Source organism: Nycticebus coucang, chromosome 18 (genome assembly GCF_027406575.1).
Source record: "Nycticebus coucang isolate mNycCou1 chromosome 18, mNycCou1.pri, whole genome shotgun sequence".
In the NCBI taxonomy this organism is placed as follows: Eukaryota; Metazoa; Chordata; class Mammalia; order Primates; family Lorisidae; genus Nycticebus; species Nycticebus coucang.
Genome location: NC_069797.1, coordinates 39415240 through 39427283, shown reverse-complemented (window position 1 = coordinate 39427283; position 12044 = coordinate 39415240). Strand labels below are relative to the sequence as shown.

Below are 12044 nucleotides of genomic sequence, written 5' to 3'. Positions count from 1 at the left end.
AGCTCAGTTCATGTCAAACAGAAGAAAATCAGACTACAGAGTGGAATATGGGTGAAATTGACAAAAAGAAACATAGACAAGAAGAGTATGTCAGAAAGGCTTACCCATAAAAGCGATGCCATTTTTCAAAAGTAGTTCTGGAAGTTTGGGATTTTCAGAAGCATGACCCCAGCCAGCCCACACTGCCTACAAGGGAACACAATGATTCAGTCTTAAAAAATCCATACAAAAACCTTACAAACCGCATTACTGTCCATTAAGCTCTGCCCTATCTCATGGTTCGACAGTTCCACAGCAGCCTAATGCTTAATTCAGCTGCTATACTTGATTGTTGGCATACTATTCAGAATAAAACTAAGTAGTACATTGGGGCAAAAACTCTAAAGAGGTCAACAACAGGTTAAAACTGGTACTAAGATCCATCTAGTCTTCTTCTTTAGGCAACTCAATTTGTTGCATTTCAAGGTAGGATCTATACAGTGTTTCCTAGAAGGATCTATACAGTGTTTCCTAGAAATACTGGCGATGTTTCACATATTCAGTTACTCTGGCCGCCCAATTCCATCTTTATATCTGGTAGTGATACTATCATACAAGTTTAGAATTTTGTCCTCTTTATATTTTAAGGTATTTACCACAAAATTCCTAACTCAATGTGATAGGAATAAAAAATCTACTTCTCTAATATATACCATATCCTAGGAAATAGCTAATCTCTACTTACATGGATGGTTCAAGGGGGAAATTAATATAATAAATAATCTCTGAAAGACCCTTCTAAATCTTCCATTTGTATTATGTTTATCTTTACTAATTCCATTCTACCTTTCCTTTCCTTGTCTGGTTTAGTTATTCCATATAAAGGCATTTAAGAATTTTCATAAAAGAGGCTTTATATACATGTTCTTCTTTGGGTATCCCATTATGCCTAACTGCAAAATGGCTATATTTGGTTTTAAAGGACATACTGGGCCAGGCATTGTGACTCATGTTTGTAATCCTAGCACTTTGAGAAGTTAGTGTGGGGGGGACTGCTTAAGGTCAAGAGTTTGAAGCCATCCTGGGCAACAAAGTGAGACCCCTATAGCTAAAAAAACATTATTTTAAAAAATTAGTCAGGCATAATAGCACACACCTGTAGTGCCAGCTACTTAGAAGAAGGGTGAGGCAAATGGATCACTTGATCCCAGAAATTAGAGGGTGCAGTGAGTTATGATGACATAACTACTTACTCCAGCCCAAGTAATAGAGACACAGTCTCAAAAATAAACTAACAAAATAAATAAATACAGAACACATTGGCACATCTTACTTGTACTGGGATCCTTTTGGCAATGTCAAGAATTAATTCTACATTTGCATAGTTGTTGTTGTTGGGTCCTCCAGGAACTGGCACATAGTGATCAGCCATCTTGATGTATTCTGAAAGCACAAGCAAATTAATAGAGAAAACATAATTTTTTCCCCCAAAATTTAATTACACAGAAAAATTATGTAAAGAACAGGGACTATTGGCTCAGCTCCCATAGCACAGTGGTTACAGTGCAAGCCACATACACTGAGGCTGGCGGGTATGAACCCAGCCCAGGCCAGCTAAACAACAATGACAACTGCAACAAAAAATGGCCAGGTGTTGTGGTGAGCACCTGTAGTCCCAGCTACTTGGGAGGCTGAGGCAAGAGAATGGCTTAAGCCCAAGAGTTTGAGGTTGCTGTGAGCTGTGATGCCACAGCACTGTACCAAGGGCAACATAGTGAGACTCTGTCTAAAAAAAAACGAAAAAAAGAAAGAAAAACAAACAAACAGGGACTATTGCAATATTGTAAGTAACCACAGGACAAATAACATTAATGAGATAATTTCCAGTACCATATTTACAAGTTAATCCCATATTTAAGGAAGCTCTTACATTAAAACAGGTATTCTCAAAGATTTCATTATTTAATCTATCTGAAGAATCTTTATGAATGCTATATCAAGGCTGATGTGCCTGTCAGTTAGTGACCCAAGCACAATTCTCTATTCTGAGAAGTTCTAGTCTGATATCCTTCAACTTGTACTGTACCCAGAGAAAGCACTTTTCCTGGTATACAGCTGGACAGAATGGGGAAAGACAGGACAACCTGGAGGGTTTATAGACTAGCTCAACAGGAAAGGTTAGTTACAGAAGTCTAATCTGTGCCTGCAAGGGGTTTACCTGGAATGTTGGAGGTAAATGAGTATTCGAAAATAACTTTAGAAAGATAACCACTTTTCCTTCTTACTTTTTTTTTTCTCAGTATTCCCTTTCCAATTTGCCACCTGATGTCTCTCTCTTACTATTCTGGCAAGAACAAAAAGCTATCATGTGCAGGGACTGTACTAAGCACTTGGTGTATATATTATTGTCTCATTTAATTCTCTCAGTGACCCTATATATATGATTGGTATTAGTACCCCAGTACACAGGAAATTATGGCTTGGAGCAGTTTAGTAACTTACTCAAAGTTTATTTCTACCATTATTTATTTACTTATTTATTGCAGTTTTTGGCCGGGGTTGGGTTTGAACCTGCCACCTCTGGCCGCCCTCCACCATTATTTATTAATATTTCTTTTATCTTGTTCTTAACTTTAAAAGATTTTAAGTCCTTTTTTTTTGTGTATGTGTGTGTGTGTTTTTTTTGGCTGGGGCTGGGTTTGAACGCACCACCTACGGCATATGGGACCAGCGCCCTACTCACTGAGCCACAGGCACCGCCCGATTTTAAGTCCTTTTTAAAAAATTCCACTAAAGTTTTTCTCAGGCCTGGTGTTTTTGAGGTGGCCGGGGGTCGCAGAGTCTGCTGGCTCTTCTAGGGCCAGTACTACAGCACCGGGAAATGGCGGATGAGTCGGAAGAGTTGGGGGGAGAACCCGGGAGGCGCCAGTGTGCTATGTCTGCAAAGCTGTCTGCATCTTCCTACTAACACAAAATGAGTAAGATTGTATCCATATAAGAGCAGTGCTTCTCAAAGTAAGAACCTGTGACCAGCGGCCTCAGCATCCGTGTGAATTTGTTTGAAATGCAGATTTTCAGTCCCCACCCCAAGCTTCTCTGAAGGGAATCTCTTGAGAGGTATTGTGTTGTCAAACCAGAGGTAATCTTTGGCCTAGAGCAAAAATAGGAACCACTGGAGGAAGAGCCTCTAAGGAAGAGCCATCCAGGATTGTTACTCTTCAAAGCCAATGCTGAGGAAGAAGGACTCTGGCCCTCTGAAATGTGTTGTCAGTGAGGAATGTCAACACCAAAGTCTCCTTACATGTCACTTTTGATGCCATCTTCATGGAAACTGCAAAAGTTGTGAATAGACAGAGTCTCGCTTTGCTGCCCTTGGTAGAGTGCCATGACATCACAGCAATCTCCAGCTCTTGGGCCTGCGGGATTCTCCTGCCTCAGCCTCCCGAGCAGCTGGGACCGCAGGCGCCCACCACAACGCCTGGCTGTTTTTCCGTTGCAGTTTGGCCGGGGCTGGGTTTGGACCCACCACCCTCGGTATATGGGGCCAGCACGGTACTCACTGAGCCACAGGCGCTGCCCCCAAAGCGGTGATGGGGACAATGATCCATCTTCCAAAACTGCTTTTGGCTACATAGGGCAGTAGCTGTCCTCAGTTGGATGAATTGGTTGAGTCCGGTATTAGTAGGGCTGCATGAGTTTGGGGTACTTTGTGAGAAGTTTGGGGAGTAGTAGGAATTGGATTACAACTGTTGCTGACTCCATTTTTACCCTGTCTTGAATAAATGAGGACAGGAATTAGATGACACAAGGGATAATGGTGAATAAGGGGAGAATCGAGGCTGCGTGAGGTGGCTCACACCTGTAATTCTAGCACTCTGGGAGACTGAGGCAAGTGGATTGCCTGAGCTCACAGATTCAGGACCAGCCAGAGTAAGAGTTAGACCCCTTTTGTAAAAATAGCTGGATGTTGTGGCAGGGGCCTGTGGTTCCAGCTATCGGAATGCTGAGGCAAAAGAGTTTCTTAAGTTAAGGCCAAGAGTTTGAGGTTGCTATGAGCTATGATGCCACGGTACTCTGCCAAGGGTGACAAAGTGAGACTCTTATCTCAAAAAATATATATAAATACATAAATAACAGGTGAATCGCAGCAAAGGGACCCAAGACTGGTGGGATCCAATATACCTACATGCTGTCGAATCAGGGACTTTCATTTTGATAACACCGGTAGGTAGTTTTTTTTTGCATCTGGGTGATGCTCTCTAGGACCAGAACAGACTTGTTGGTGTAGAAGTAGCATATCTCCTGTAATAAAGTACAAAGGCCCCCTTCCCCATCAGTGAGTAGACCCAAGCCTCTGTGATTTTGGAGAACTACTGTTGGTAGGGAGTCTACTGATGTTGTATGAGTTCTATCTTATCAGAGACTTAGTGGAGGCTTTCGGCCAGCTCAGTGGACATTAGTCAGAACTGGTGGGTAGCAATCCCTAGTCTGGCAGTTCTGTTAGAAACCCCTGCCGTGATGCCCAGCCATAGTAGGAGATGGGACCTATAGGCCTTGTCAAGGTCAGATGGTGAAAGGGTTGGCTTTGTTTTAGATTCTTATGAGCTGCTATAAACTTTAAGAATGTTCTGGGCGGCGCCTGTGGCTCAGTCGGTAAGGCACCAGCCCCATATACCGAGGGTGGCGGGTTCAAGCCCGGCCCCGGCCAAACTGCAACCAAAAAATAGCCGGGCGTTGTGGCGGGTGCCTGTGGTCCCAGCTACTCGGGAGGCTGAGGCAGGAGAGTCGCTTAAGCCCAGGAGTTGGAGGTTGCTGTGAGCTGTGTGAGGCCACGGCACTCTACCGAGGGCCATAAAGTGAGACTCTGTCTCTATAAAAGAAATAAAAGAAAAAAAAAAAAAAAAAAGAATGTTCTTTACTTTTTTTTCCTTTTTCTCTTATAGATTGTGCCTCTTAGTCACACCCCACACATTTCCAGTGAGTGTGCCATGGTACTGTGTGGGAAAGGTTGGGCAATATCAAAGGGCCTTGGCTTTTAATAAGAGGAGAATTGCTTGAGTTGGCCATAGCACTTGTAGGGATATCTGCCTTTTTTGCTTCTAGCCTAACAGATGGCCGTGGCTTGCTGGGCTGCATTTGTTTTCTCTGTAGTTATTAATGCTGACATACTGGCTGGCCAAACTCACAACTACAAGGTAACATTCAGCCCTTGGAAGCTTAGTTCAGACTCTGGTGGGAGTGGGATGAGGTAGAACAGGATTGAAGAATGAACATGGGAGAGGGGCCAGCAGTGCCATATCCCTGTTTCTGTCCATTTTCTGTTGCTATAATGATATACCTAATACTGGGTAATTTATTAGGAACAGAATTTTTTTTTTTAGCTCCTCATCCTGGGGAGGCTGTGAAGTCCAAGAGTGTGGCACCAGCATCTGGTGAAGGTCATCCCACGGGTGAAGGGTGTAATGCAGTAGCAAGCATGCAGGACAGAGATGCGCCGGGGCCAGGCTTGCTTTATGTATCCTCCTCCTGTGATAACAACACTAACCCATTAAAGAGGTCTCCTCTATTGTGAAAAAAAAAAAATTCCACTAAAATAAGATATTCCACTAAATATAAGATACAATGCTCTACAGCTGGTTCAAAAATAAAATAGGTTTATTGCTCTCTTTGATTATAGGAGGGAAAGCATACTAATTACTAAAATTTAGACAACATATTAGGATATAATAACACTTTTTAAAAAGTCAAAATTACCCATTGTCCCACCCATTACTAGTTCATGCTTTAGTATACTTGTTAGGCAATTTAACAATGCATGGTGGATATCTTTTCTCACTGCAATATAGAGAGACATATTTAATATTATATGTATATATTTAACATTTTAATGGATGTCTAATGTTAATATTTTAATAGTCTATAACATTTTACTACTAGCTTACTGATGAAAATATAGGTTATTTTGTTGCTGCCCAACTTTACAATCAGAATATGTATGTTCCTACAAGTAAACTATTAGTCCAAAGGGTATTCAGATTTTCAGGCTCTCACTACAATGTGTATGTCAAATAGCCTGTATACGCTCACCTATGGTAAGTGTTACCCGTCTTTTTAATTGTGCCAGTCTTACAAGTTTAAAAAAATATCTACTACCATTGTTTTGGTTTATATTTATTTGATTATCATTGATAACCCCTCTTCATATTTATTATTACATTTTATTTCTTCTTTTATGGACTACCTACTCAAGTTCTTTGTTCATTTCCCATTGAGAGGTGCCTTTTTCTTTTATTATAGGTAGAAACTATTAGCTGCCAATATGCTTTTCCAGATTATCAGTTGTCTTTTAACATTTTCTTTCTCTTTCTTCATTTGCTAAACAGAAATTTTTATGTAATTGAATCTATCCAACTTTTCCACTGTGGTTTAGTCTTTTCTGTAGTTCAGCAGCCTAAAACAGACAGTTACCTTAATTACTGACCTATATCCTACACAGACACACACTCATACACACACACACTCTGCAAAGGTACTGTTACCAGAAATCAGTGTGAACTCAGAGCCCTACACCAATACCAAATCTTCCATTGTCATTACTGTAGACACTAAAGAAAAGAGAAGCTCATTCAAGGAGGCTGAGGCAGGTGGACTGCCTGAGCTCACAGGTTCAAGACCAGCCTGAGTGAGAGCAAGACCCCATCTCTAAAAATAGCCAGGCATTGTGGCAGGCCCCTGTAGTCCCAGCTATTTGGGAGGCTGAGGCGAGAGAATTACTTGAGCGCCAGAGTTTGAGGTTTCTATGAGCTATGATGCAAGGCACTCAACCGAGGGCAACAAAGTAAGACTCTGTTTCAAAAAAAAAAAAAAGAGAGAGAGAGAGTGAAGCCCGGGGAAGCAGAAAAAGAAAGCTCACTCTTAACATAACCTGGATCTCCCCTCCTAGTTCTTAAAGTTTCCATAAGAGACACTATAGAGCAGTGGTTCTCAACCTTCCTAAAGCTGTGATGTATTTTCATTGTTACAAAAGGGTTGCGACCTACAGGTTGAGAACAGCTGCTATAGAGTATATTAAAAAATAAGTAAGAAAATTTCCCTCAAAAGAGAGTAATTCTTTACTACAGATTTAACTAATCATCCACCTTTTTCACTTTTCCAATAACAACTGTGAAATGAATGATGCAATGGGTTAGTTATTACCATTCTCACTCTTAGCCTGTCAATTTGCCCAGTTCCCTCCAGTCTCAGAAGATAAAGTCCTCACCAACAAACTCTCTTAAGACTCATTTTTCATAAATTTTTTATTATAAAAATTATTAGTGTTTTTAAACAGTATCACAATAATGATTACACAATGGTAAAAATTTACTTAAAGTCAAAGGACTATATATACTTTCTAAAGGTGGCTTATGGTATATAAATTATACTCAATAAATTATATTAAATACAAATAATTAACATCTAGTCGGGCATTGTGGTGGGCACCTATAGTCCCAGCTACTTGGAAGGCTGAAGCAAGAGAATCACTTAAGCCCAAGAGTTTGAGGTTGCTGTGAGCTATGATATTACAGCACTCTACTGAGGGTGACATAGTTAGACTATGTCACAAAAAAATAATAATAGTAATTAACATCATAAAAAGGTTAGGAAAAAAAGGAAAAAAATCACCCATAAAACCAATTCCTTAATTCAATACCACTAATGTGGTAATCCTTGCTACTTTGTTTTCTTAGAAACGGTGTCTTGCTATGTTGCTCAGGCTGATCTCAAACTCCTAGAGCCAAGCACTCCTACCACCCCAGCTTCCTAAGTAGCTGGAATTATAAGTGTAAGCCACAGCATGCAATGGCTGCATTCTACTTTTTAAATAGGATTTTAAAAATTATAAAATGTACATATATTTGATGAAAAAAGTTGAGAAAAGTAGAAACACAAATAGAAATTAAAAATTAAAACATGCTAATACTCTACTTTTAAGAAAACTACTATCGTCTTGTCTTTTGTTTTTAGACAAGGTCTTGCCCTGTCATCCAGGCTAGAATGCAGTGGCATCATCATAGCTCACAGAAACCTCAGAGCCCTGGGTGCATGCAATGTTCTTGTCACAACCTCCCAAGTAGCTAGACTACATACGTGAGCCATCACACCTGGCCAATTTTTCTATTTTTAGTAGAGACAGGGTCTCATTCTTACTCAGGCTGGTCTTGAATTCCTGACCTGAAGCGATCCTCTCACTTTGTATCCTCCAAGTGCTAGGATTACAGGCATGAGCCACTACATCCAGGCTATTATTGCTATTTTGGTATATGTTGTTACAGCCCTTTAGCCTATAAATATACACAATATAGTTTTTTCCTGTTATTATATTATGCTATCAATATCCTTTTATAACCAACTTTTTTCTTAGCAATTGTGGTGCACAAACACTAAAGCGTCCTCAAGACCCCAAACTCCAAGTATTCATCCATTCTGTAAACTCCTCCCCTTGAAGATAGGCAGAATCTGTGACTTGCTGCTTCTATGCAAAAGAATATAGTTAAGGTAATAAGATGTCAATTCCACAGCAACATTACATCAGAAGAAACCTATCTTACTAGGAAGTTTGCTGGCATTGATGTAGCAGTCATTTTAGGATGGCCCACATGACAAGCAGCTGACAGTGGCCTCTGGCTAACAACTAGCCAATTACTCACATCCTTCAGTCTGACAGCTCACAAAAAACTAAATGATGCCAACAACTATGTGAGCTTGAAAGCAGATCCATCCCAAATTGAGCTTTAGATAAGACCTCACACTCAGCTGATAATTGATTGCAACCTTGCAAGACCCTGAAACAAAAGACCCAGCTAGGCTATGATCTGATCTACATAAATTGTGAGATAATAAATGTTGTTTTAAGTTACTAAGTTTGTGATAATTTTGTTACACAGTAATAAATATACAGCAATTTATCAAAACATTCTCATACTAATGAATGTCATTCCACAAAATGTTTTTTAATGGCTGCGTGGTATTTCATGGAATTAGTGTAACTCATTTTACTTATTACCACTGTTGTTGAACATGTTAAGTTACTCCCAGTTTCCCAGCTGTAAAATAATATGCAATGAATATCCTTTTTTTTTTTGTAGAGACAGAGTCTCACTGTACCGCCCTCGGGTAGAGTGCCGTGGCATCACATGGCTCACAGCAACCTCTAGCTCTTGGGCTTACGCGATTCTCCTGCCTCAGCCTCCCGAGTAGCTGGGACTACAGGCGCTCGCCACAACGCCCGGCTGTTTTTTTGTTGCAGTTTGGCCGGGGCTGGGTTTGAACCCGCCACGCTCGGCATATGGGGCCAGCGCCCTACTCACTGAGCCACAGGCGCAGCCCCATGCAATGAATATCCTTATACAAATATATTTGCTCCTGGGCGGCGCCTGTGACTCAAAGGGGTAGGGCATTGGTCCCATATGCCAGAGGTGGCGGGTTCAAACCCAGTCCCAACCAAAAAAAAAACTGGAAAAAAAAAAAAAAAAAAGAATTGCATTGTGTTAATTATAAGGGCAGCTCCTGTGGCTCAAAGGACGAGGGCACTGGCCCCATATGCCGGAAGTGGTAGGTTCAAACCCAGCCCTGACCAAAAAAAAAACCACACACACACACACACACACAAAAAGGTCAATACAAATATATTTGCTCCTACTACTGAACTTTTTCCCTCAGTATAAAGACCAAGAAATAAAGATGTGCATATTTTGTCTACTTGTACTCTTGATGCCATCCCCCACCCTTGAGGGTCTTTCGTATATTTCAACCCCTCCCTACACTCTCTTTCCTCAGACTATAAACATTCTCAAATTTCTTTCATTCTAAAAAATAAAAATCTTCCTCTGACCCTGAATTTCTCTCTAGTTACAGCCTTTTCTTCTTAGCTAAAATTCTTTAAATACTAATCCACATTAGCTATCTCTATCACTTCTCACTCATTCCTTAACATCCTACGTTAGTCTGCATGCCCTGATAGTGTTCTAGTGATACTATTCTTGCAAAAGTTACCGATTTCTTAATTCCTTGAAAAATTTCTAGTCTTTTTTTTTTTGGGGGGGGGGGTTTGGAATGCTGAAACATTTGACCCTTTCTTACTGAAATTCTCTTTGCTTTGCTTTTCTGTTTATTCTCTGCTCTCCTTGCTCATATCTTCTCTATATTGTGTAGGTCCTATCATCCTCGATCTACCCCCAACTTTCGGTTTTCCATCAAATTTCATCCTGAGCCCTCTTTTCACTTTCCAACTGTTCCTCTGGGGGGTAATACTGAATTTACCACACATTGGCTAATAATGCACATATCTTAATCTCCAGCTCTAATTTCTACAAGGATACATTCAACTTTCTACATGATTTATCAAGACTTGCATGTACCATAAGTATTTCAAACTAAATCCATATCCCCACCAAACAAAACAAAACAAAACACAATGTTTTTCTTATTATATTATTGGTTTTGGTTTGTGGTACTAACATCTGCCTAGTCAACCAAACTTGAAACCCAACAGTCAGCATTAATTCTTCTTTCAATCACCAAATCCCGTGCTATTATATTTTTACCTCCTTCTCCCTAAACCCTTCCTTTCTTCTCTGTCCTCAGTCTCATCCTATGTCCTTTACTATTACCTTCTTCAAATGGATCTTCCACAATAATAGAATCATCAATCTAATTTTTTTTTATAGAAACTATCTTTTAGAGATCATACAGAAATATTTATACATGGAATAATATAATATCGAAGATTTGTTTCAAAATAAGTGAGGAGGGGTGAGACTATAGCTCAAACTAGATGGGCCATGAATTGATAATTACTGATATTGAATGATAGATAAATAGATGGGATGCATTATGCTCTTCTACGTTACAAAAAATCAGGCCAGATATGGTAACACGTGCCTATAACCTAAGCACTTTGGAAGGCCAAGGGGAACAACTGCTTGAGGCTAGGACACCAAGAACAGCCTGAGCAACATGGCAAGACCCTATCTCCACAAACAAATTAGCTACCCTGTTTCTCCAAAAATAAGACCTACTTACAGGAAAGATAAGACGTCTCCTGAAAATACGACCTAGTGCATCTTTGGGAGCATACCTTAAAATAAGACACTGTCTTATTTTCGGGGAAACAGGGTAGATGTGGTGGGATATGCCTATGGTCCCAGATACTCAGGAGGCTGAGGAAGGAGACAGCTGGAGTCCAGGAGTTTGAGGTTGCTGTAAGCTATGATGATGTCACTATACCCTAAATTGAGCAACAAAGTGAGACCCTGTCTCAAAAAAAAATCAAAAAAATCATATATTTAAAATGCAAATCCTTGGCTCAGAGTCCATAGCACTGTGGTCACAGCACCAGCCACATGCACCAAGGCTGGCAGGTTCAAGCCTGGCCCAGGCCAGGTAAATAACAATGACAAATGCAATAAAAAATAGCCAGGCACTATGGTGGGTGCCTATAGTCCCAGCTACTTGGGAGGCTGAGGCAAGAGCATTACTTAAGCCCAAGAGTTTGAGGTTGTTGTGAGCTGTGACACCACGGCACTCTACCAAGGGCGACATAAGACTCTGTCTCAACAAAATAAATAAATAAATAAATAAAAATAAAATAATATGCAAATCCTTTAATGTCCAACACACACACTCCTAAAATAATAAAGTCAATACTTTTGAAGATGCAAAGCAGGGCCCCCTCTTGACAAATCCTAGATCATATCTTGTACTTTAATAAGCCACTTGTAATTTCCAGAAAACCGCTTATGTCACACCTTCATTCATTTGCAGACTGTTCTTTCTGTATGATACACCCTTCTGTCCCATAATTGCTTTACTAACTCATTCTTGGCATGGCATAACCTCTTAATCCTGCCCTTAAGATTAGATCTGTCACCTCTATGTTCTCATAGTACCCGGTGCACATTTCTATTATAGCACATACCTCATTGTATTGAAATTATTTGTTTCATAGAAAAGGATCATCACATCGTATTTAATTGTAAGTATCATGTTCCCTGAATAAATGAGTACCAGGTAGAAATGGATGA

General features: G+C 40.2%; 1 protein-coding gene across 9 annotated transcripts in view; it reads right to left on the bottom strand.

Moving 5' to 3' along the window:
• Positions 1-12044, bottom strand: part of ACACA (acetyl-CoA carboxylase alpha) — a 338844-nt gene that overhangs the window by 201176 nt on the left and 125624 nt on the right. For all 9 annotated transcript variants that reach the window (XM_053570250.1, XM_053570252.1, XM_053570251.1 and 6 more), the window contains 2 exons: positions 1313-1422; positions 105-186 (listed from right to left, as the gene is read on the bottom strand). In XM_053570250.1, the coding sequence (XP_053426225.1) occupies positions 105-186; positions 1313-1422 (192 nt within the window). The remainder of the gene's footprint in view (positions 1-104; positions 187-1312; positions 1423-12044) is intronic.